This window comes from Cnephaeus nilssonii, assembly GCF_951640355.1.
Source record: "Cnephaeus nilssonii genome assembly, chromosome: 1".
Classification (NCBI taxonomy): domain Eukaryota; kingdom Metazoa; phylum Chordata; class Mammalia; order Chiroptera; family Vespertilionidae; genus Cnephaeus; species Cnephaeus nilssonii.
In genome coordinates, this window is record NC_137072.1 from 117,767,289 (window position 1) to 117,791,434 (window position 24,146).

The window sequence follows — 24,146 nt, forward strand, 5'->3', positions numbered from 1 at the left end:
CCTGGTGGAGGCGCGGGGCGAGGCGGCCCCCTCCCCTGCGGTTCCAGCTCTGACCCTGCGGTCCCTGCAGGCTCCCCAGCCCCACGCCCACGCCAGGCCTGCTGAGCGCTCAGGGGAGGCCGCTTCCTGTGAGAAGCCCTGAGGCCCGCAGGCTCCAATGTCCCTTCATGACAACCGTCCGGGAGTGAGGAACCCGTTCAACTCTCGCCCCTTTTCCACGGAGGCTCAGGGCAACTAGCTAGCCTCCGGTCTCGGCCCCACCTGGGCGATCCCATCGCGCAGAATTACCAGGAGGATGGCAGGGTTTCCGTCGCCCCGGCCCGGCACCGGGGACCCCCTAGAAGTACTGACTGGCTCGTCATAGGGTCCTCAGTCAACCAGGCTCTGTGCCAGGCTCTGTCCCGGGGCTGGAGATGTGGGGTGCAGTCTGGAGGACGGGGGCCAGCAGGAGTGGACGGTCCGTGGCAGGGATTCAAACTGGCTGGTGCACAGCCTTCGGTTCCCAGTTGGGCACAGGCCCGGGTGTGGGCTCCATCCCCAGGAGGGGGCGTGCAGGAGGCAGCCGATCCATGATCCTCTCTCATCATGGATGTTTCTATCTCTCTCTCCCCCTCTCCCTTCCTCTTTGAAATCAATAAAAATATTTTTTAAACTATTTTAAGGAAAACTGACCAGAATCTTTCCAAATGTAACGAAAAACATAAACCCCACAGCTCGCAAAAGGGCGACAAAGTGTAAGCACAAGAAGGCGGGGGGGGGGGGGGGGGGGCGGGGGGCTACCCCAAGGCATCACTCTCAAAATGCTGAAAACATCCAGAAACATGATAGTTTAAAAGCAGCCCAAGGCAAAGAGAAACATTGTGTTTGCGGGAACAAGAAAAGGAAGCTTTGTTGATGTCTTGTCGCATGAACACAATGCAAGCTGAGCAATATCTTTAAAATAATGAAAAAAGAAGCCCAGTCAACCTCTATTTTTTTTTAAATATACTTTATTGATTTTTTACAGAGAGGAAGGGAGAGGGATAGAGAGCTAGAAACATCGATCAGAGAGGAACATCGATCAGCTGCCTCCTGCACACCCCCTACTGGGTATGTGCCCGCAACCAAGGTACATGCCCTTGACCGGAATCGAACCTGGGACCCTTGAGTCCGAAGGCCGACGCTCTATCCCCTGAGCCAAACTGGTTAGGCAACCTCTATTCTTTACTAGCAAAAAGATCACTTGGGCCCAGCTTGTGTTGCTCAGTGCTTGAGCGTTGACCCATGAACCATGAGGTCACGGTTTAATTCCTGGTCGGGGCACATGGGTTGTACCCTCAATCCCTAGTAGGGGGCGTGCAGGAGGCAGCCAATCAATGATTCTCTCTCATCATTGATGTTTCTTTCCCTCTCTCCCTCTTCCTTGCTCTCTCTGAAATCAATAAAAACATAATCTTTTAAAAATGGTTTTCTTGTTGTCCTGGCCTGGTGGCTCAGTTGGTTGGAGCATCATCCCATACACCAAACACACACACACACACACAAACAGTTGTGGGTTCCATTCCTGGGAGGCAACTGATGGATGTTTCTCTCTGTCTCTCTTACCCTCTCTCTAAAATCAATAAAAGCATATCCTCGGGTAAGGATTTTGAAAAATAAAATAAAAAGAGAACTCCCTGGATAGGGTTTCCCCTTCTCTGTGTCTGAAAAGGAAGACACGTGTTTTTCTCATTTCAACCTCTCAAAAAATGATCGACTGCTGAAAGCAAGAACATGGATGTGCTGCGGGGTTTGTCTTGCATAAAAAAGTAAAATGTGAGGCCCAGAGCACAGGCGGGGTGGGGACCAGGACATAGAGCTGTGAGGGCTCCTCACTGCAGGGGCGCCGGCACCCTGTCCCTTCACAGCAGACATGGGCGAGTTCACCAGGTATGCTGCTCAATTCCCAAGCAACCACCGAGGTACCTAACGAGGGGAGGCACTAACGAGGCAGCCAGGGAGACAGGTGGAATGGTTTTTTGTTTGTTTTTCTTTTTTCTAAATATATTTTATTGATTTTTTACAGAGAGGAAGGGATAGAGAGTTAGAAACATCAATGAGAGAGAAACATCCATCAGCTGCCTCCTGCACACCTCCTACTGGGGATCTGCCCGCAACCAAGGCCCATGCCCTTGACTGGGATTGAACCTGGGACCCTTCAGTCCACAGGCCGACGCTCTATCCACGGAGCCAAACCGGTTTCGGCTGGAATGGTTTTTTAAAAATAATAGTCCAGCCCTCGCTGGTTTGGCTCCGTGGATAACGTGTCAGCCTGCGGACTGAAGGGTCCCAGGTTCGATTCCGGTCAAGGGCACATGCCCAGGTGGTGGGCTCGATCCCCAGTAGGATCTCTCCCTTCCTCTATGAAATCAGTAAAAAACAATAATAATAATAATAAATAAATAAAAATCCAAAAGAAAGGAGAAAAAGAGGGGGAGAGAACGGCTGAGACAGATAAAAGGTACGCATCAGGATGGTGGATTTCACCCCAAACATACCAACCCTCTCACTCAGTGGGAGGGAGGCCGACGGGAGAGAGGAGCTCAGGCAGAGGCTCCCAGACCGGGTCGGAAAGCAAACTTCACTCCGCTCGGTGCCGCCCACACAGACACACGGCCACCTGCGCACACACGGCCGACGTGAGAGGATGGGGAGTACCGGCCGCGGAGTCGCTCATTAGAGAAAGCCGCGTGTGTGGGACGACGTGGGGCAGCGCAGATTTCAGGCCAGAGTCGTTCCAGGGAGAAACAGGATCGTTTCAAACCACCAGGAGAGACCGACCCTAAAACAACAGGTACCCAAACCCCGGGAGGCCAAGCTGATGGGACAAACGGGGGAACCCACAGTCACCCTCGAGATTTCAAACCCCCCGCCCAGCATTTGATTCAAGGGCGGACAGAGTCCCGAGGAACGCACTAGCGTGGCCTCATAGATGTCCTAGAAGAGTCCGGCATTTTCCGGGCCACACGTCTCAATGCGTTTAACATAGTTTGAGCAATTCAAAGAATGTTCTCTGACCGTGTCGGAGTCACAGTAGAAATCCCCAACAGAAGGGTGTCTGGGAAATGCTCACGTATTTGCAAACCAAATAGTCCACTCCTTAATTTCCCATGTACAGAAGAAGCCAAAAGGAAAATTAAAAATTATTTCAGCCTGAATGGAAATGAGAAGGCAACACATCCAAAACCGGGGCACGCAGGTAAGGCGCACCTGGGGAGAACTCGGTAACTGAGTACCTCTGTTAGGGGGACAGGTCTCAAGTCTGTGACCTCAGCGTCCATCCAAAGAAACGAGGAGAAATGAGAACAGACAAAACCCAAAGGAAACAGAGGGAAATAGCGGAGATCGCGTTAGAAATCAAGGAAATAGGAAAAACAATAAAGAAAATCAATGAAAACAAAAAGCTGGTTCTTTGAGATCAATAAAAATCGAGCCCTAGCTGGTTTGGCTCAGTGGATAGAGCATCAGCCTGCGGACTGAAGGGTCCTGGGTTTGATTCCGGTCAAGGACACATGCCCAGGTTTTGGGCTTGATCCCCAGTAGGGGGCATGTGGGAGGCAGTCAATCAATGATTCTCTGTCATCATTGATGTTTCTCTCTCTCTCCCTCTCCCTTCCTCTCTCAGATGCCCCCATCACACCTCTGCTGCTGCCACTGCCGGCAGCGCAAGCCTCAGCTGGCCCTGGTTACCTGAGCCTCAGGCCAGCCCTGGGCGGCTGGGGGGCTGAGGGGACTGGGGGACTCTGGAGGCAGGCGTGCAGTGGGGTTGAGGGGACTGGGTGCCACCATCTTGTGTCTGTGGGCACCGCCATCTTTGAGGGCAGGGCAGTCAATTAGCATAGTCCCTCTTTATTAGGTAGGACATTTTTAAAAGGCACTGAACTAACATCAGTGCACTTGGCGAGGTGCCAAGATGCCAGAGCACTCTGCACACATCGTCGCGTGGGGTGCAGGCCTGAGAATTGGGGCGACCCTGTGGGGAGAGCAGGCTAAAAGCCAAGTCCTCCCCGCAGCCGTCCCACCAGGCGCTCCCCACCAGGAGAGAAGGCGTGCAGCAATGGAGGTTCGGGCACACGGCTCACAGCGGCTTCCTTTGCAGGAGCCCAAGCTGGACACGGCCCAGACGTCACAGACACGCGGACGGGCTGCTGCACGTCATCTCGGGAGAGGAGGGAGTGGCCTGGCCGATGTGGCTCAGTGGATAGAGCGTCAGCCTGTGAACTGAAGGGTCCCGGGTTCGATTCCAGTCAAGGGCACATGACTGGGTTGCAGGCTTGATCCCCAGTGGGGGGCGTGCAGGAGGCAGCTGACCATGATCCTCTCTCATCATTGATGTTTCTCTCTCTCTCCCCCTCTCCCTTCCTCTCTGAAATCAAAATATATTAAAAAACATATATATATATATATTAAAAAGGAAAAAAAAGAAAGAGGAGGGAGTGCTCCACACGGCAGCACAGATGAAACAGTTGTGCTGAGGGAGGAAAGCCCATTGGAATGCAGACCGCGTGATGGGACACTGGGAAAAGCCTGTGGCTAGTGGCGGAGCTGGGGCTGCGGGAGGTGTGGGCGGGGAGGGGGCATGAGAGGACAGAAACATTCGCTACACAGACAGCCGTCATGGTTCCATGTCAAACATGTCAAAGCTGATCCAACGGCAATGCCTGACCCAGTGCCGCTTGCGCCCTGGCTGACGTGCTCGGTTGGTTGAGTGCTGCCCCATGAATCAAGAAGTCACGGGTCCGATTCCTGGTCAGGGCACATGCCAGGGTTGCGGACTCGATCCCCAGTAGGGGGTGTGCAGGAGGCAGCGGATTGGAGCTCCTCTCTCACTGATGTTTCTATCTCTCCCTCTCCCTTCCTCTCTCTCTCTAAAATAATCAATACAACCATTTAAAAAAATACAGTGGAATAAGTCGCTGTACCTCTCTGCCCACTTCTAAGAGGCACGGTGCCCGGTGGGACTGGGACTTGGGGAGCCCCCGGTACCACACCTGCAGCTCTGACCCATTTCCTGGGCAACAGGTCATGTTGGCAAGACAGCCTCTGCGGCAGTGCGGCGTGCCGAGGCCCCACCCCCGGCGTGGGCAGACGGCTCCGGGGCTCAGGTGACCCGAAGCAGCACCGAGAGCAAGGCTCCTGCCCGGACCCGGGCACCCCAGGCAGGCCCGCTCGGTCCTCTCCGTCAGCCCTCCTCCCACCGAAAATGTCTCCGGCCTGCAGCTGAGCTCTGGGAACTGCCTGACCTGGGCTGTGACCCCAGCACCCAGCCAGCGCCAAGTGCAGGCAGCGTTCTGTCCAGAAATGAGTCACGTGTTGGACTGGAGGCTCCGGCTCCGCTGAAGTGCCGCCCTCCCTCGCCCGCGCTGGGCTGCCCATCGGCTGCACGGAGAGAAGGGAATAGCACAGACGGGGCTATGGCAGCGGGTACACACTGCCAAGGTGGCACAGCGGGCCCGTGTGGCTCTCCCATGGGCAGCAGCCAGGAGGTCGACCAGTTAACCAGACTCAAGGCCCAAGATGAGATGTGTCGGGTGAGGAGGTCTGGGGTGCCCCATAGGAATGCCTTGTTGACCCCGACCGCCTCCCCTCTGGGACTCTCATAAACGGGGCCCAGGTGCAAGTGGCCGTGGCCGCAGGGGCAGGGGCTGTGTGAGCCATTCATGTGCCCCCCCCCCCCCCCCCGCACCTCAGCACAGCGCCACGCCCAGCCCCAACCAGCCAAGGCCAAAGACAACACAGCAGCCTGACGGCCACCTGGCTACACGGAAGCCAGTCCCGGTGCAAACGGTGGCTTTTCCCCTGGGGACAGAGGGACAGGGCAGATGACTGCCCACAGGCCACAGCCACCTCCCAAGGAGGGGCCATCTTACCAGGACAGGAACCCAAGCTGAGGTGCGGCCTCAAACGTGTGCTGCTGTTTTGCTGGAAGCCAGAGCGCTCAGGGCTGGGGAGGAGGATGGGGGAGGGCCACCCACCACCCCTCACTGCCTGTGGGATCTGCGCTCAGCATTTGCAGGCCCTGCTGTCCAAGGAAGGACGTGGTCCGCCAGGGAACCCAGTCCCCTCCCAGTGAGCAGGAAGCTGAGGTGGCCCGACCCAGCAGGCGGAGGGGCTCTGCTCTGCCCTTGAGGTGATGAGTCCTGACACCAGGGGACACAGGTCAGGGCCCGTAAGCTGAACCGTCCCCCCAAAGTTCATATGTTGAAGGTCTAGCCCCCAGCACCCCAGAAGCGGTCCTATTCAGAGATGGCGCCTCCGCAGAGGTGATGATAGTATCATGAGTAGGCTCTACTGCGTGTGACGCGTCCTCATACGTGGAGATCAGCAGCACACAGCCAGCCACGGAGATGGCACCGTCTGCGAGCCCGAGGAGCCTGTCTCCCCTCACCTGGGTCTCAGGCTTTCTGCCTCTGGGACTGTGGGAAGATCCATTTCTGTTGTCTGAGCCGCCCAGACGGCAGTGTGTGTGTGTGTTTGTTTTTGTTTTTTAAATGTTTTTATTGATTTCAGAGAGGAAGGGAGAGGGAGAGATAGAAACACCAATGATGAGAGAGAGACATTGATCAGATGCCTCCTGCATGCCCCCTACTGGGGGATTGAGCCTGAAACCCGGGCATGTGCCCTAGACTGGAATCGAACCTGGGACCCGTCAGTCCACAGGCCGACGCTCTATCCACTGAGCCACACCAGGGCTATGGTAGTGTTTTGTTATGGCCGCCCGAGCTGACTCAGAAAGGGCTTCGTTATGGGGTAGGAACCCTTGTGCGGTCCCAGTGGTCAGTGGGCAATGGTGTCCCACAAAGACACAAGGCCCCCCCGGCCCCGAGCCCTCAGGCATCCACATGGGAAATGGGCATGGGGGACAGGTGCTGGCTTTGGGGTTCACATGGACATATGACCAAACTGATGTCTCTCCCCCCCCCCCATGACAAGGAGTTGGTGGCCCATGAACGTTTCTTTTTTTAAAAAAATGTATTTTTATTGCTATCAGAGAGGATGGGAGAGGGAAGGAGAGAGAAACATCAATGAGAGAGAATCACTGATTGGCTGCCTCCTGCACGCCCCACACTGGGGATCGAGCCTGTAATCCAGGCACGTGCCCTGACCGGGAATCCAACTGCAATCTCCTGGTTCACAGGTCGATGCTCAACCACCGAGCCACGCGGGCCGGGCTGAACTTTTCATATCGACACTGGATGGGCAGTCTGCGGGTGGACGGGGCCTCGTCTTCCACCTGCCCTTCCAGACCCATCCCCTCCCAATCTGCGCTCAGGGCAGCCCAGAGGGCGGTGGGTAGGAGTGGGATCGGGCCTCCACACCCTCCACTCCACCCGCAGGGACCCCAGGCCCAAGGTCTCCGCTCCTGCCCGGGCGAGCTCTCCACACGCCCTGGTCTGCACAGCCAGTGCCCTCACCCGCTCTGTCTGCCGGGAGCGGTGGGCTGAGGGGCTGGGGGCTGGGGTTCTGTACGCCCCTGTGGCTACCCTGCCCTGCCCACGGCCCTATAGATGTCCCCAAACCGTCTTCAACTGAGCACACCATCAGTCTCCCTCGGGGCCCAGACAGGGAACAGGATGTCCGTGGGAGCGGGCACAGCCCCCGGGCGGCCTTTTCTGCTGCTGGCCACAGTCTGTGCCAGGCAGCCTGGACCCCAGCCTGCCCCCACCTGGCAGGTGCAGGGAGAGCCCAGCTGGGCCTCAGGAAGTGGGTCCCCCCTGTGGGCAGAAGGTGGGATGGGAATGGGGCCTGCTGCCCCTGGGTGCCACCAGAGACCCCAGCTGGGCAGGGAACCACCGAAGAGCAGTGCCTCGGCCCCTCCGCCTGCTTCCCAACCTGGCACCCGCGGAGGGTGGGGGGGGGGGCGGTTTGAGTGGCAGGGAAGCAAGGGAGACTTGCTCCAGCCGGTGTCTCCACAAAGGTCAACTCCAAGGCCCAGGTGTGGGAAGGCACTTTAAGGGGGTGAGTGACCGGGCGGGAGGGCGAACAGATCTGACAACCGACGGGCAGCTGGTGCCGGTCCAGCCCACCGGTCAGCACAGGCGCCAAGTCACTGGACAGCAGGGCCCTCATGGGGCAAAGGCCTCCAGGTACCGCACTGGGTTCGAGAAGGGGCCTGGCCGGGCCCAGTAGTCCACCGCTCGAACCCGGTAGGAGCCAGAGACGACAGCCGTGTCTGGGGGCACAAAGGTACATGCGTGTTCTGGAGCATGGGACCCCCTGAACCCACATCCAATTCCTGGCGCCCCGTGACGGAAGGCTTCGCAGGCCCCGGCCCCACCCCAGGCGCACGGGTGGGGGGGGCGGGCGGAGCCCCAGGAGCTGTGGCGGACGCACCTGGGCTGAACACGAAGAGGTTAAAGGTGGACGGCTTCCGGCTGACCGGCGCAAACACCTGGCCATCCGGGGAGAACTGGACCTCGTAGGTCCACAGGCACCTGGGAGGTCAGTCGGGACAGGGCTGGGGTCCAGGTGGTGGGGCGCGCAGGGCCCTCCCAGAGCCCAGTCCCCCCAGCCTCCTCCTGGCTCCTCCCAGGGCCCTGGGCACTCTGCCCGCTGGGAGGACAGGCCACACTGGGGGGGGGGGGAGGGGCAGGTGTGTGAGGGAGACAGCGTGGCCTCCGGGTGGTGAGGGTGGTGAGGGCTACAGTGGGGTGACCACGTGGGCTGCACAGGCGCTGGGGAGCATGTGGGAGGGGAAGGATGGGTGAGCGGCGCGCAGGGGCCGGGCCGCCGGAGCGCCCATACTCACGTACTTGGAGCCCGTGCGCTCATCCGACCAGACCAAAAGCAGCTGCCCACGGGTCAGGGGCAGAGCGCGGAGCCGAGTCACCTGGGAAGAGGGAGGCGGCGTGACGGGGCAGGATGGGCGGGGTGGACGGGGGAGGGACGCAGTGGGCGGGGCCGGGGCCGCCACTTGCCTGGCCCGGGGGCTCCTCGGGGCGCGCGCACACGTGCACCAGCAGCAGCGAGGGCAGCGGGAGCTCGCGGCGCAGCGTCAGGCGGCCGTCGGCGGGGACAGGGCGCGGCGCGGTGGCCACAGGGTCCTGGGGACAGAGCCGGGTACTCAGGGCCCTGGGACCGGCGGGCAGCCCCGCCCCTCACCCCACCCCCCACCCACCCCGCCCGCGGACCTCGGCCGCACGCAGGCGCCGGAACTGCTCTGGCGAGGGGAAGACCGGCCGGCCCAGGCGCTGCCACTCGCCGTGGGGGCTGCAGCGCTGGTTGTCCAGGTAGAGCGTGACGTACACGAGCCCTGCGGAGCCGAACCATGGGCCCCGCCTCCCGGGCCGCCCCCCGGGCCCCGCCCCCAGACCCAGCCTGCTGGGGCCCCACCCCACGCTGGGGCCCCTCGCTCACCCGGGCCCGGGGGCACCCCGTGCAGGCGCAGGGTCACAGCGGCGCTGCGGTTGGCGTGGGCGCGGGTGTCATCGCTCGCGTAGACCAGAACCGTGGCGCGCCAGGCGTCGGCGGGGCCGGCGGGGCGGTGGGCGCTGGCCAGGACGCCCACCGTGTGGTTGGCGTCCAAAACCGCCCCAGCTTGCGACACTTGGGCCCAGAGCTGCTCGCCGTCTGCGGGGCGCGGGCAGCGGTCACCACCCGGAGGCTGCCCTCCTTTTGCTCCGCTCCCCGGGGGCCCCCGCCAGGAGGTCCCGGACACACCGCAACCTCTGCGCCCACCCAGCAGGGCACAGCCACCCGGCTCCCCCGGCTCCTCAGGGCCTGGAATGTCAGTCCCGCCCAACCCGGGGTGTGCGCGCCCAGCCCCGAAGCGATACGACCTGGACCGGACCGGGCCGGGCGGGGGCTCACCCAGCAGGGCCAGCAGCCCCATGGCCGTGAGCACCGGCTTGCGCAGCAGCTGCACGTGGGGCGGGCGCGTGTCGTTGACCTGGAAGCGCGCGGTGAGCGTGCGCTGGGAGAAGGGGTGCGGGTGGTAACTCAGGAAGGCGTTGTCGTTGCTCAGCAGCGCGTAGCGGGTGGAGGCGCTGCGGTTGGCCACCAGCAGGTCCTGGTGCTGCGCGATGACCTGTGGGCACCAGGCGGCTGGGACCGTGGCCGCCACCCACCGCCCCACCTTCCGCCGCGGGGGGAACCGCGCCTGGGGCAGGGCCCACCTTCACCACCAGGGCCGCGTAGGTCACGTCCGCCCGCCACGGCTGCGGCAGGGACCAGCCCACCAGCGGGTCGGCTTCGTCGTTGTAAATGGGGGTGTCGGCGAACTTGGGGAACAGCTGCTGTATCTGCTGCACGACCTCCTTCTCCTGCTCCAGGATGTAGATGGAGCTGCCCGCACCCTGCGGTCAGCAGCCCGGCCTCAGCACGGCCGGCCGGCGTCCACCCGAGAGACCGCCCCGAGGGCGCGCAGGGTCCCCGCGTACCTTCCTGTGGAGCGCGATGTAGTCCAGCCGCACGCCCAGCTCCCCGGTGAAGAAGTTGGCGCCTCGGTGGCAGTGCGCCAGGAGCCCCCAGCTGAGCGGGGAGCGCGGGGGCGGGTGGAAGGCGTCCCCAGGGCCGCCCAGGCGCAGAGCGGGGCTGGCCGCGCGCAGCCCCTCGGAGCAGGCGTCGTAGTAGTTGAAGAAGCCTGCGAGGCGTCAGGAGGGCGCATCCTGCACTGGAGGCCCCGCCCCCTCCACCCCCCACAGGCCCCGGAGCCCCGCCCCCTCCAAACACAGGTCCTGGAGGCCCCGCCCCCTCCGCCAGGAGCCCCGCCCCCCAAGGTGCCGGAGGCCCCGCCCACCTTGCAAAGTCATGGACACGTTGTCGAAGTCCTTGTGGTCCGGCTCATTCCACGTCTCGAAGTTCCACTTGGAAACCTGCTCCAGGCCGTACCTATCTGCAGAGTGTCCATGCGGTGGCGTGTGGGCCCCTGCCCTGGAGCAGGGCTGCCCAGGGTTGGGGTGTGGGTGCCGGGCTGTCTGAGCCTGTGAGTCTGGCCCCGCCCACCACCCTGACCTTCCTCCCCATCAAGTTCATGACAGATGCCCGGCCAGTATGGCTCAGCGGTTGAGCATCAGCCTATGAACCAGGAGGTCACAGTTCAGTTCCTTGTCAGGGCACAGGCCCGGGTTAGAGGCTCAATCCCCAGTGTGGGGCGTGCAGGAGGCAGCTGATCCATGACTCTCTCTCATCATTGATGTTTCCCTCTCTCCCCTTTCCTCTCTGAAATCAATAATAGTTTTTTTAAAAAGTTCATGACAGCCGAAACCAGTCTGGCTCAGTGGAAAGAGCATCGGTCTGCGGACTGAAAGGTCCCAGGTTCGATTCCGGTCAAGGGCATGTATATTGGTTGCGGGCACATCCCCAGTAGTGAGTGTGCAGGAGGCAGCTGATCGATGTTTCTCTCTCATCGATGTTTCTAGCTTTCTCTCCCTTTCCCTTTCTCTCTGTAAAAAAATCAATAAAATATATTTAAAAAAAAAAAGTTCATGACAGAGATTGGTGAGGAGGCTGCAGAGGTGCATGAGCACAGCCAGCCTAGGAGCCCCCCCCCCCCCCCCCCCGCCCAATCCCTCCAGGTCCCCGCTTCCTCACCCACCGATGTACCTCCTGGCCAGGAGGGAGACCAGTTCCTTCCACTCAAACACCTGCTGTTTGTCTTCAAAGTCAGTGAAGTGTCCAGAGGGGCTGCCCATCAGCTCGAAGCCTGCAACACAGGAGGCTGTCTGTCCTGCTGTCCACCTCCCACACAGCCCCATGCTTCCCAGGCCTGGCCCCACCATGTCGTGCCAAGGCCAGTCCTGGGGGAGCAACCAGCCAGGACCCAGAGGGGCCAGGTCATGGGAGAGCGCACCGTGGGCAGAGGCTGGGCCAGCCACTTACCCGGGAAGAGCTGGTTCTCCCTGAGAAGGTCCAGGTACCCATCCAGGTGAGTGAAGTTGTAGCTCAGGCCCTGCCCGGCCGACCTTCTGTAGAAGAACACGGAATGTCAGGACAGGAAGAGACAGCCCTGGGCTCGAACCAAGGCCACATCATGCAGGTAGAGAATCCACAGGTGTACACAGGATTCAGCTCGACTCATGGGCCCCTCCCCTTGGAAAAACACCAGCTATGGAAGCCTATCCCTCACCGCCTAGTAAGAACTAGTGTGTAAACATTTCTCTCTTTTCCGCATCTAGCGCGGCTAGAGAGCGGTCCGGTTCCTGAGTAGGGGCTGCTGGGGATTGAGAAAATGAAAGAAAGAGACAGACACAGAGATAGAAGGAAAAAGCTGGGGCTGGGTGGGACAGCTGTCCTCTGATGGAGAGACAGAGACCCAGAGCTGATAAGGCGCATTTATTTTATACGGCAAAATACCAAGAAGTTTTACTAAAGCCCAAGACAAAGGAGATTATGTGCATTCTTGTGGGTTCTTTGTAATCGTCACTTCTGGGGGGGCCCGGATAATCATGTTTGTTCCTGGTGCTTGGCTGGATTTAGATAATGAAACCCACCCCCTGGCCCCCTGGACTGAAGGTCAGACTGACAACACACCTGCCTCTGGCAAGGTGTGTTTCCAGGATGCAGCTCTGCCAATGCCACTGGATTCAGCTGACAACAATTAAAGAAATGCTCATGTGCCTTCCCAGGCGCTCTCTACACTAGTGCCTGTCCTGGAATCCCCAACCCAAAGCCATCGGGGGCTCTGAACAGCCAGGGCCTCAGGGGCGCGGCAGGCAGACAAGTCTGAGAATGATGCAACAGGATAGAGCAGGGAGAACCGGCATCCTGCAGACAGCTGGCCTGGACCAGGGGCTGGGGGACAACGGTCGACGGGACCTGCTCTCCTCTGCCCTCCTGGAGGCCAGCGCCCCTATCTCCTCTCCCACACTCCAAGGGGCAACCTGGGCAGACAGGAACGGGGAAGGCAGCCTCCCCTCCCAGCACACATCCCAGACAGAGGCTCACTGCCCTCAGGGCTCCTATTTGGAGAGGAAACGGGCATCACCAGGCAATTAAACAAATCAGATGTGCTGGGAGGGGGATGTGACAGGGAGCCAGGGTCAGGCGGGGGCGGGCCTTCCAGGTAGCGTCCAGGACCCCCACGTGATGGGACAAACCAGCAATAAGAGTGCACAGGGGACAGCGTGTGCAGTCCTGAGGCAGAACCAGGATGTGGGTGTGAGAAGTGAGGTCACATGGGGCCTGGCGACCAGTGAGGAGGGACCCCGACTCAAGAGGAAATGGGGAGCCCTATCAGAGACTCAGGGAGAACAGTGCCATGACTTTTTTTGTTTGCTTGTTTTTTGTTGTTGTTAATCCTCACCTGAGCACATTTTCCCATTGCTTTTTAGAGAGAGTGGAAGGGAGAGGGACAGAGAGAAACACCGATATGAGAGAGACACGTCGATTGATTGCCTCCTGCACACACCAACCAGGGCCAGGATCGAGCCTGCAACCCAGGTACATGCCTTTGACCGGAATCGAACCCGGGACCCTTCAGTCTGTGGGCTGATGCTCTATCCACTGAGCCAAACCGGCCAGGGCTGGGTTTGCTTGTTCATAAGACTTTTTTTTTTTTTAACAGCAGTTTTAGGTTTACAGGAAAATTGAGGGAGGTACAGAAACTTCCCATCCTGCCCCCCACAGCCTCCCATGATCAGCCTCCGCACCAGAGCGGGACATCTGTGACGACTAATGAGACGACACTGACACGGCATCGCCCCAGAGTCCTCAGTGTGCATGAGGGTCACCCTTGGGGATGCGCATCCTGTGGGTTTGGGAAGATGTCTAAGGACCCCTCTCTACGTCGTAGAGTCTCAGGGCCCTAAAATCCTCCCCTGCCCCCTCCCTCCACCCCACACCCGTGACAAACACATCTCTTTCCTGTCCTCACAGTCTTGCCTTTGCCGTGTTTGAAAGGATCCCCCTGGTACTAATTGGAGCCAGAAGATGGTCCCCAGGGGCAGGTGTGGCATTCAGACCAGGAGGGCTGAGTGGGAGGGGGGAGGGCTGAGAGAAAGGGCTGAAAGGGAAAGGGGGCGACCAGCACCTGATAGAGCCAGGGGAGCTGGGGGGCGGAGAGTCTAGCACAGCCCTCATTTCAGCTTGAGCAGTGTGGCAGGCAGGGGTGCAGGTGGAAGAGGCAGGCAGGGGTAAGCAGCAGTAAGATAGGCCACAAAGGTGGGCGTCCCAGGGTGGACCTGGCTTTGGGCTGGGAGGAAGCGGGTGGTCCTGGTCAGGCCGTGGGCCTGGCAAGCAGGAGGTGGCCCAGGCAGGTGGGGAGGCAGGGGTTTGAGGGCTCCCCTTGAGGGCATGCCCGGCCCACCCACAGATCTGAGGGTGACAGCAGGGGTGGGTGGTAAGAGGGTGATGGCAGCGGGTTCGTGGCCTGTGCACCTGGAGGAGGGGTCACATGGGTCAGGCCCTAAACAACCCTTGTCTGTCTGTCTCCAGCTCACCCACAGCCTGGCCGGCCCAGCTTGTCCCCTGAACAGGTCAACACCCTCCCAGGTCCTCTCTCCCCCACCCCTCACAGCACCCCATCAAGGCAGAGCCTGGGCCTGACCTGCAAAGTCCACCCACGTGCAAACCCTCCTGCTCCTTCCGGCTGCTCCCTCGCTGGCCCCTCTGTGCAGGGGCCACTTCCCACTCTGGGCCCAGCAGGACAGGCATGTGCACAGAACAGGCGTGTGCCCGGCAGGACAGGCGTGGGCCCAGCAGGACAGGCGTGTGCACAGGACAGGCGTGTGCCCGGCAGGACAGGCGTGGGCCCAGCAGGACAGGCGTGTGCCCAGCAGGACAGGCGTGTGCCCGGCAGGACAGGCGTGGGCCCAGCAGGACAAGCGTGCGCACAGCGAGGATACACCCCTCCCCCCACCTCCCTCCCATCCAAAGGTCACAACTGGCAGCAAAAAAAGAAAACTTAACAAGCTCTTGGGTAAAAATTAAATGCATGCAGCAGGTGGGTTCCAAAGTCCCACAGATGTGTATGTGGGGCGGGGGGAGGGAAGCGGGGCGGAGAGACAGGTGCAAACAATGCTGACCAAGTGCAAAGTGAAGACACAGGTCCCTGCGCACCTGCCCACACAGCGCTGGGCCCAGCAAGCCTTTCTAAATGTGGCCCCTGCTCGGCCCCGAGGTGTGCCCAGCCTCAGCCTGTCACCTGGATGAACTTGTGTGTCTGCTGGCCCGGCCAGCCTGGGCAGCCAGTGCACCTGCCCCCAGGGCCAGGAACCCGAAGGCGGGGGCTGGGAACCCTGGTGCCTCCGCCCTGCTGGGAGGGGAAACGGTGCTGTACAGTCTTAGCCGGGGGCTGAGCGGGGAGGTGAGCGCACTGCCCATCCCAGGACGCCCCCCGCAGAGGCCCGGCTCGCACACGCGGCCTTGGCCACCGCCCGACCCGCAAGGCGCCTCCACCCGACGGCCCGGGCGGGTGGAACCTGGGTGTGCGGCGCAGCGGAGGCGCCTCCCGCACGTGCCAGGGCGCGGCGGCGGCACAAGGGCTTCATTCACAGCGCGCGGGCCGGCGGTGCGCGGCACCGGAGCCCCCACCCCAGGGCCTGCGCACGTGGCCCCGAGGACGGAGCGGCGCACCGCCCGGTGAGTGCTCGGTGCTTGCGGGACCGAGCCAGTCGCCCGTTGCTTGGCAGGGGGGACGCGGAGCGGGGCGCGCGCGCGCACGCGGTGGGATACGCAGGTGGAGACCCAGGCCGGCGGCTTCCAGAGGGGGGATGGCGTGCCCGGAGGCGCGGTCTGCCCTCCCGGGATGGGGGTGGGAGGGTGTCAGGCCACGGGGCCGGCAGACGGGTCTGCTTGGCCTTCCTTCTGGAACCCGGGAGCGCTCGCACACGCGCTGTGGCGGCGGGGCTTTGGGGGAGGGGAGGGACGGGACGGACTCGGGTCTGTCCTCAGGGCCCTGGAGGCTTCTCTTTCCTTGTAGGAATACAGTGTTTCCTTCTCCAATAACTGACCTTAACCATGAAAACCTCGGCTGGAAGACAAATATTAAGGAAATAACCGTGTGGGTGTGGCAGGGAGTGGGCAGGCGGCTGGTGCAAGGCCCTGGAGACCCCAGCCCCTGCCCTGAGCCAGAGCCTGCAGCTGGGGGGAGGGGCACGGGGGGGGGGGCCCAGACACCTGCCCACGAGCTTGGCCAGACCACAGCGGCATTGTCACCCAGGGGATACCAGACACAAGAGCAGGCCGAGGTGCGGGTGTGGGTGCTAGACCCAGGGGTCCTGCCATTCTCTCCACGGTGCTCAGCCGGGTAGGAGCTGGGGGTATCAGGCTCAGTCCACACTGCCAAGGACAGCCGAGGCCAGGCCCCCACGCAGCTGACAGGATGGGGCGCACGGAAAACAGCCCTCCCCGAAATTCCCACCTGCCCAGAATCCCACCACAGGTGCTACAAACCCAGACAGCCCCAGGTCCTGCCCGCTCCTGTGAGGGAGGAGGGGCCCCCTCCTACATTAGGGTTACCCCAAATAACCTCCCCCTTCCTAAGCCCCCCACATCCTGTCCCAGCACGGATGCTCATCACTCCCAGCCCCCAGCCCGTGTCTGCACCCCAGAACGCTCCATGCCTCTTACATGTGTGTATGGTATTGATTTCAGAGCATAAGGGAGAGAGATGGAAACATCAACGATGAGAATCATGGATCGGCTGCCTCCTGCACGCCCCACAGTGTGGATTGAGCTCCCAACCCGGCATGTGCCCTGACCCGGAATTGAACTGTGATCTCGGTTCCTAGGTCCACGCCCAACCACCTCCATGCCTTTCAGCTCTGGTGTTCCCCACCCCAGGCAGTGAGCCCAGGGGAGTTCCCTCACTGCCCTTTTCAGGTAGCTGGTTCAGGAGACAACTGTTTTATGACCCCTCAGTAGCTGCCTTCCCCCACCCACACCTCCCTCAGAAGGGCACCTTATCTGCCCCACGTTGGAGCATGAGGCCCTGAACTTCTGCCTCACCCCACCCAGACCTTGGGCCAGTGAACTGCAGCGCCTGGTCCTGGCCAACAGCTCCCCGGGGTGAGCGGGTCCCAGGCCCGACTCCCGGGCAGTACGGCCTGACTCTGCCCTGTGCGGCCTAACCCACTCTTCAGGGACAAGGGATCAGATCTGGAGATAGAGCCGGCCTAGCCAGTGGGGACCTCACTGCCTTGAAGTGTGGGGACCCCTCTCAGTCCCTGGCCATCCACCCCTGGGCAGCACTCCCGTCTTTGCCCCCAGATGGGGCTCCTGGTCTCCCCAGCCAGGCCAGGCCCTGTAGGCAGGCTTCCCGAAGTCCCCAAATGGGCAGAGTGTGATGGGGTCTGGAGGGAGCCCCTCACTGTCCCGTCCGGCGGAACAGAGTCCTGCAGGTTGGTGGCTGCTGACTCTGGCAGGGCCCGTGGGGATGGGAGGATCAGCTGGGTCAGGGCCAGGGCCAGGGCCAGGGCCTCCAGGACAGCAGCCAGGCCAGCTCGGCCCTCCAGCGCCAAAGGGACCACCACCTCCAGGACGGGGACCCCTTGAGGCTTCAGCACCCCCAGGATCGTCCCCTTCTCACCCACTCCTTCACTTAAAAAACGGGGGACTGAGGTTCTGAATAACCACCGTCAACACAGCAGCCTGCCCTTAGCGTGTCGTGTGGGGCACGAGGCCGCGTGCCAGCCCTGCCAGGAGGGCCCTCCCCCCGGAGGGAATGCACCTGCAGGAAGCCAGGCGCCTGCCACTCACGAAGGGTCAGCACTGGGCTGGGGCGCAGGTGGTCGGGCTCCGGGGGACAGACTCCGGACCCGTGCCCACAGCAAGAGGGGCACGCCTGGCTGGTCCCAGAATCTCAGTCAGCACCTGGCAACCCCCCTGCCCTTGGCAACACACACACACACACACACACAGCAGCCTTTCACACAGAGAACAGAGAGGATGTCAGGGGCCCTTCCCTGGTCCGTACCCATCCTTTAGGGTCCCAGGTGCCAGGGCCTCCTCCCAAGCATCCTGCCCAGCCACGCGCGGCCCCGGGCGGCCCGGTCCCCCACCTGCAGCCCCGTCCCGGGAGGCTGGGAGCCTATCGAGGCCACACATGTAATTATTCGGGGCCCGATTACAGCACAACTCCCAGGTTGGCCGCGCAGGTCACACGCGTCGGGGGAAGTCTGGGGGAACTGACTCAGCAGTCTCTGGGGTAAATAATTTAATGGCCGGCCCAGCCCACCAAGCACGGCCTGGAGTCGGGCTCGGGGTCCAGCCACCAGCCAGCAGACCCAGGCCGGGCCGGGAGGACAGACAGCCGCCGGCCCTCACCACCCACCGAGCCCGAGCCCGGGAGGGTTCCCTCAGGTAAGAGTCCTTCCTGGAGGCTCCCTGGGGAGAGGAACGGGCCAGGCTTCTTTGGGGGACCCTCAGCACAAGGCAGGTGGCATTTAAAGCCCCGGGCCGTGTGGTGAGGTCTCTGGACACAGCTTTCCTCGGTCCCCTAACGGGAAGAACCACCCGGAGTCCACGGGGCTGTGCCCACGCCTCGCGCCCTCCACGCCCCGGCAGTCCAGGCCCGTGTCCTGGCCCGGCTCTCAGCACAGGCGGGGAGTGACCAGGGTGAGGTCACTGAGAGGGCAGCGTCAAGGGCCCCAGTCCGGGCTGAGCAGCCGGGCCGGGATGCTCGCTGAGCGCCGAGTGCGGGACAGGGTCGGGCCAGATGGCAGGCACGGCCTAGCACGCGTGTTTGCACGGTGCACCCGTGTGTTTTGAGGCAAGACCAGGAGAGCTGCCTCACGCGTGGAAAGGGGGACCCGCAGTCGGAACGGACAGCTGGCCCTGCAAGGCCCCTCCCCCAGAGCAGGTGCCAGGGTTCCCGCCACGGGGCCCGGCAGGTGGCGAGGGCTGCCGCTCCTTCCCCGGCCTCCGTCCCCCCAGGGCCACAGGGCAGGGGGAGCTCGGTAGTCTGGGCGGGGGCGTCGGGTGAGGGGTGAGGGCAGGGCCTGGGCCTGGACAGGGAGGTGGACGGGGCGCAGCAGAGCCTGGGTCCGTGACGAACCTCCCCCTGCCCCAGGGTTGACACCACGTCTCCATGGCAGGTTCCCGAGGGCCTGGCTCCCCACGATGGACGTGTCCCCCGAGCAGCAGGGCGGAGCACCGGTGCTGGCCCGCCGGCGGCCCCCGGCACCCCCAGGCCTGCGCCAGACGCTGAAGGCCAGGCTGCGGCGGAGCTGCGCGTGCAGCGTGCAGGGGGCGCGGGCGCTGGTGCAGGACCTGTTCCCCGTCACGCGCTGGCTGCGCAGGTATAGCCTGCGGGAGGACCTGGCGGGCGACGTCGTGTCCGGGCTGGTCATCGGCATCATCCTGGTGCCCCAGGCCATCGCCTACTCGCTGCTGGCCGGGCTGCAGCCCGTCTACAGCCTCTACACGTCCTTCTTCGCCAACCTCATCTACTTCCTCATGGGCACCTCCCGCCACGTCTCCGTGGGCATCTTCAGCCTGCTCTGCCTCATGGTGGGGCAGGTGGTGGACCGGGAGCTCCTGCTGGCTGGTTTCGACCCCGCCCAGGACGGCCCCAGGCCCAGGAACAGCAGCAGCGCCCTCAACGCCTCAGCTGCCGGCCTGGCACCCGGGCTGCTGGACTGCGGGCGCGACTGCTACGCCATCCGCGTGGCCACGGCCCTCACGCTGATGACTGGGATCTACCAGGTGAGGAGCGGGCGCAGGGGTCCTGCCGAGCTGCGGGGGGGCCCCTGTGGGTTCTCACTGTGCCCCGGGAGGGCTGGAGCCTCGAAGGATGGGGGCGTTTAACCACAGGAACCAGACCGAGCAAGGCACAGGCAGAGGGAGGCCCGAGATGGCGCCCGGGGCAGAGCGCCTGGGCTGAGGGTGCCCAGGGCCCATGGAGCCTGGCGGCCAGCGGCGGCCTGAGCAGGGATAGGTGGCCGGAGTGTGACTGGCCCACACGGCCTCCCCGGGCTTCCTGCCCCCGGTGGGACCCTGGGGGCTGCCTGCCTTCCTGGGGCCGCCCCATACCACCCTCTCCGATACCGGCTTGTCCACCGCAACCCCAAGGCCCCCCCGCTCTGGGTCTCGGAGGGGGCGGTGCCACTTGTGGGGCGGGAGGGGGTGCCTTCCCGTGGCTGGTCAGGCTCTCTGTGTGGCCACGCTCTTGGCCGCAACCGACAGCCACTGCCTCACGACCTCTGCCCACAGGTCCTCCTGGGCGTCCTGCGGCTGGGCTTCGTGTCTGCCTATCTCTCGCAGCCACTGCTCGACGGCTTCGCCATGGGGGCCTCGGTGACCATCCTGACGTCCCAACTGAGGCACCTGCTGGGCGTGCGGGTGCCCCGGCACCAGGGGCTGGGCCTGGTGGTCCGCACGTGGCTGAGCCTGCTGCAGAGCGCCGGACAGGCCAACCTGTGTGACGTGCTGACCAGCGCCGTGTGCCTGGCCGTGCTGCTGGCGGCCAGGGAGGTCTCGGACCGCTGCCGGCACCGCCTGAGGGTGCCGCTGCCCACGGAGCTGCTGGTCATTGTGGCGGCCACGCTCGTGTCCCACTTCGGGCAGCTCCACGCCCGCTTCGGCTCCAGCGTGGCCGGCGACATCCCCACGGGCTTCGTGGCCCCCCGGGCGCCGGACCCGGAGCTGATGTGGCGCGTGGCACTGGACGCTGTGCCCCTGGCGCTCGTGGGCTCCGCCTTCTCCGTCTCGCTGGCGGAGATGTTTGCCCGCAGCCACGGCTACTCGGTGCGCGCCGACCAGGAGCTGCTGGCCGTGGGCTGCTGCAACGTGCTGCCCGCCTTCTTCCACTGCTTCGCCACCAGCGCCGCCCTGGCCAAGAGCCTGGTGAAGACGGCCACCGGCTGCCGCACGCAGCTGTCCGGCGTGGTCAGCGCCGCCGTGGTGCTGCTGGTGCTGCTGGCGCTGGCGCCGCTGTTCCGGGACCTGCAGCGCTGCGTCCTGGCCTGCGTCATCATCGTCAGCCTGCGGGGGGCCCTGCGCAAGGCCGGGGATGTCCCCCAGCTGTGGCGGCTCAGCCGGGCCGACGCGCTGGTCTGGGTGGCCACGGCGGCCACCTGCGTGCTGGTCAGCACCGAGGGCGGGCTGCTGGCAGGCCTGCTCCTCTCGCTGCTCAGCCTGGCCAGCCGCACCCAGCGTCCCCGCGCCGCCCTGCTGGCCCGCATCGGGGGCTCCTGCTCCTACGAGGACACGGCGGAGTTCGAGGGCCTGGTCCCCGAGCCCGGGGTGCGGGTGTTCCGCTTCGCAGGGCCACTCTGCTACACCAACAAGGACTTCTTCCTGAGGTCCCTCTACAGCCTCACGGGGCTGGACGCGGGACGCCTGGCGGCCGGGAGGGCGGAGCGAGGCCCGGGGGCTGGGGTCAGCGAGGGCGGCCCCGTCCAGGACGAGGACCGGGGCCCGGCGAGCAGCACGGCCGTGCTGGTGCCCGCGCCGGCGGCGGGCTTCCACACGGTGGTCATCGACTGTGCCCCGCTGCTGTTCCTGGACGCGGCCGGCCTGGCCACGCTGCGGGACTTGCGAAGAGATTACGGGGCGCTGGGCATCGCCCTGCTGCTGGCCTGCTGCAGCCCCCCGGTGAGGGACGCCCTGCACAGAGGGGGCTTCCTGGGGCGCGGCCAGGAGGGCGCAGGCGAGGAGGTGCAGCTGCTCCACAGTGTGCACGACGCCGTGCAGGCGGCCCAGGCCCGGCACAGGGAGCGAGCGCCCGCCAACTCCTCGCTGTAGCAGAGGCGGCGCTGCCCAGACCCAGTCCCAGCGGTGCCCACGCCGAGGCCCTCACCACCAATCACCCAGACCGACTCCTCCAGGGCATGGGCGCCGTGTCCTCCCGGGAGGACAAGGGAGCCTTTAAAACAGACGCCACCTCTGTGCGAAGCTGGACCCTGGTGCTGTGCGTCGTGGGGTCGTCTGGCACTCGGAGTTACTGTCTTATTTGAACGAGGACCCGAGACAACCCAGTGGCCTGCAAGGTGCCAACAGGACACCGGGCCCTGGGCCCCCACAGCCCCTCCCCCTGGGGAGAGCGGGCCGCTCTGGCCAGGCCGGAGGGTCTGAGTCTCTGGAAGCTCCCCCAGCACCCCTCCCCGAAGTGTCCCTTACACCTGGCCAGGCCCCGCCGGGCTGTAGGGCCAAGGCCATGGTGTGACCAGCGCAACCTCAGGCGGCCCGCGGGCACCACCTCCCCGCACAGCCGGCTCACGAACACCCAGCACATGTCTAGCCGGTGTTGCTCAGTGGATAGAGCGCTGGCCCGTGGACTGAAAGGTCCCAGGTTTGATTCCGGTCAAGGGCACATGCCTGGATCGTGGGCTCGGTCCTCAGGGGCGTGCAGGAGGCAGCCAGTCAATGGTTCTCTCTCATCACTGATGTTTCTCTCTCTCTCCCTTCCTCTCTGAAATCAATAAAAATACAAATAAAAAACCCGGCACAGGGTCCGAGTGTGAATACTCGCTGGAGCGGTCCGGCCACAGAGCCAGGGCGGCGGGACCCAGCCCCACCCTGAGCGCCAGGCGACCAGCAGGAAGCCAGCAGCGCCCATCCCGGACGGCCCAGCACCCACGGCCCCGTGAGCCCCGGAGACGCCTTCCCTCCTCCCGTCCCCACAGGACACTTTGCTCGGAGCCAGGTCCCCCTCCCCGGTGCCCCCCCAACAGCCGCACGGCACTGTCCTCCCCGGACACAGCCTCGGCCCTGTCTCCGTCGAGTGGGCTCTGCCCAGCCGCTCCGGACTGCCCACCCCCCACCACCCACCTGGCCGTGACGAGCTCCAGTAGCCAGTGGGTCCGAACCTGCTCGATGCCGCCGTGGGGGACGGCGCCCACGTAGGCCAGGTTGAGCTGCTGGTCCCAGCTGAGGTCGTACTGGTCAGCCCGGCTGTGTGGCAGTGGGGGGCTGGGGACAGAACAAGGGCGTGGGAGCATTAGGCTCCGTGAGGGAGGCCCACAGACCAGCCTCACCCAGCATCCGCACGGGCGAAGCCACGGCCAGGCCTGCCCGGGACACGGCTCCGGCAGGCAGGCTGGGAAGTGTCCACGAGCGGACGATGCTCTGCTTGGTGCGACACAATGACCCCCAAGGCCGGAAATGTGATGAAGCCTCATGTTTTGGGGGTCGGGGGCTCCCTGAGGAGAGGACCTCATCCCCACCCTGCTCCTTGCTCCGGCAGCCGCGGGTCTGAGCTCGAAGCCTGACACAGAGGGGGTTGGGGACCCGCCGAGTGGGGACAGGTCCCAGGGCAGGGGTGCCCTACCGCCCAGGGGCCGCCCCTGGGAGGGCTCCGGGTGGCCGAAGAGCAGGGTCCGGAGACAAGGCCCTCCCAGGGCCAGGCTGCCTCCCATCCCCGCCTCCGCCATCAGCCAAACTCAGCCTGGCCCAGGCCTCCATCCCCCAGGTCCTGCCTCAGCTAGAACACCCGGAGGCACCCCAAGCACCCATGGAGCCGGGACAGAGGAGACCCCACCGAGTGAGGGCGGGCCTCCAGGAAGGAGTGGGCCGGCTTGGGCCGCCTTCCGGACTTGGTAGCGCCTACTGTGTGCCACGGGCGCAGGGGGTCCCAGAGGCCCGGGAGCCGGGCAGGGGCTCAGGTTCGAGGAGCGCTCAGCGGGAGAGGCGCAGCGGCCGCCCGAGCCCCGCTCACCAGAAGCCGGTGCTCCTCCAGAAGGGCCGGAGGGGCCGCAGCGCGCGAGCCGCGTCCACGCGCACCAGGTGCGGGGCCTCGGCCAGAGCCGCCGGGAGCGCGACCAGGAGCGCGAGCAGCAGCGCCCCGGGCTTCGGGGGGCGCATGGCCGGGCGCGGCGCGGGCACACCCCGGCCCCTGCAAGCCCGCGGGGTCCTCTGCGCTCCCAGCGCGGAGATGTGCGCCACGCCGGGCGGTTCCGCCTCCGGGTCGCGCGCCACCTGACGCCACCCAGGGGCGGACCCTCGGGGCCGGGCCGTCGGGGCGGGGGCGGGGCTTCGGTGGGCGGGGGGCGGGGTGAGCGGTGGGGGGGACAGCGCAGAGGAGGGGGCGGGGCCGGGCACCCTGGGTGGGGGCTCTCTGGGCTCCAGCCGCCCGGAGGTTGGGTTGCTGATTCCCCTGGAAGGTTCCTTCCCGCGCGCCCTCCCCGCCCCGGGATGGCAGTCCAGTCCCCGGCCACGCGCGGGACCCTTGGCAGCCGGGTCTCTGGGCAGCGGCGCGAGGGTGAGCCCCGCTCTGGCTGCGTTGGAAGCGGCCCTGGAGGCCGGGAGGG

At 63.9% G+C, this 24,146-nt stretch overlaps 2 protein-coding genes across 2 annotated transcripts; one reads left to right on the forward strand and one right to left on the reverse strand.

Moving 5' to 3' along the window:
- Nucleotides 1–6,971: 6,971 nt before the first annotated feature.
- IDUA (alpha-L-iduronidase) lies at nucleotides 6,972–23,813 on the reverse strand. Its single transcript, XM_079772358.1, has 14 exons — nucleotides 23,555–23,813; nucleotides 22,669–22,809; nucleotides 11,839–11,924; nucleotides 11,555–11,662; nucleotides 10,757–10,852; nucleotides 10,398–10,600; nucleotides 10,134–10,313; nucleotides 9,829–10,045; nucleotides 9,376–9,588; nucleotides 9,150–9,271; nucleotides 8,937–9,062; nucleotides 8,772–8,848; nucleotides 8,353–8,453; nucleotides 6,972–8,191 (listed from the first exon to the last, which is right to left on the reverse strand). The coding sequence occupies exons 1-14, from the start codon at nucleotides 23,698–23,700 to the stop codon at nucleotides 8,085–8,087; spliced, it is 1,923 nt and encodes a 640-aa protein (XP_079628484.1). The 5' UTR covers nucleotides 23,701–23,813; the 3' UTR covers nucleotides 6,972–8,084.
- SLC26A1 (solute carrier family 26 member 1) lies at nucleotides 14,691–22,515 on the forward strand. The gene is made up of 3 exons (XM_079772345.1): nucleotides 14,691–15,537; nucleotides 18,993–19,602; nucleotides 20,110–22,515. The coding sequence occupies exons 1-3, from the start codon at nucleotides 15,053–15,055 to the stop codon at nucleotides 21,640–21,642; spliced, it is 2,628 nt and encodes an 875-aa protein (XP_079628471.1). The 5' UTR covers nucleotides 14,691–15,052; the 3' UTR covers nucleotides 21,643–22,515.
- Nucleotides 23,814–24,146: the final 333 nt, after the last annotated feature.

Excerpts from the sequence above, each read along its gene's own strand:
- IDUA (XM_079772358.1), bottom strand. The coding sequence starts at position 23,700 with ATGCGCCCCCCGAAGCCCGGGGCGCTGCTGCTCGCGCTCCTGGTCGCG. Across the intron at positions 9,063-9,149 it reads GGCGCCTGCGTGCGGCCGAG|GACCCTGTGGCCACCGCGCC; the intron begins GTCCGCGGGCGG and ends CTCTGTCCCCAG. Across the intron at positions 8,849-8,936 it reads CCGAGGAGCCCCCGGGCCAG|GTGACTCGGCTCCGCGCTCT; the intron begins GCAAGTGGCGGC and ends CCCTCTTCCCAG.
- SLC26A1 (XM_079772345.1), top strand. The coding sequence starts at position 15,053 with ATGTGGCCCCTGCTCGGCCCCGAGGTGTGCCCAGCCTCAGCCTGTCAC. Across the intron at positions 15,538-18,992 it reads ACGGAGCGGCGCACCGCCCG|GTTCCCGAGGGCCTGGCTCC; the intron begins GTGAGTGCTCGG and ends TCTCCATGGCAG. Across the intron at positions 19,603-20,109 it reads TGATGACTGGGATCTACCAG|GTCCTCCTGGGCGTCCTGCG; the intron begins GTGAGGAGCGGG and ends CTCTGCCCACAG.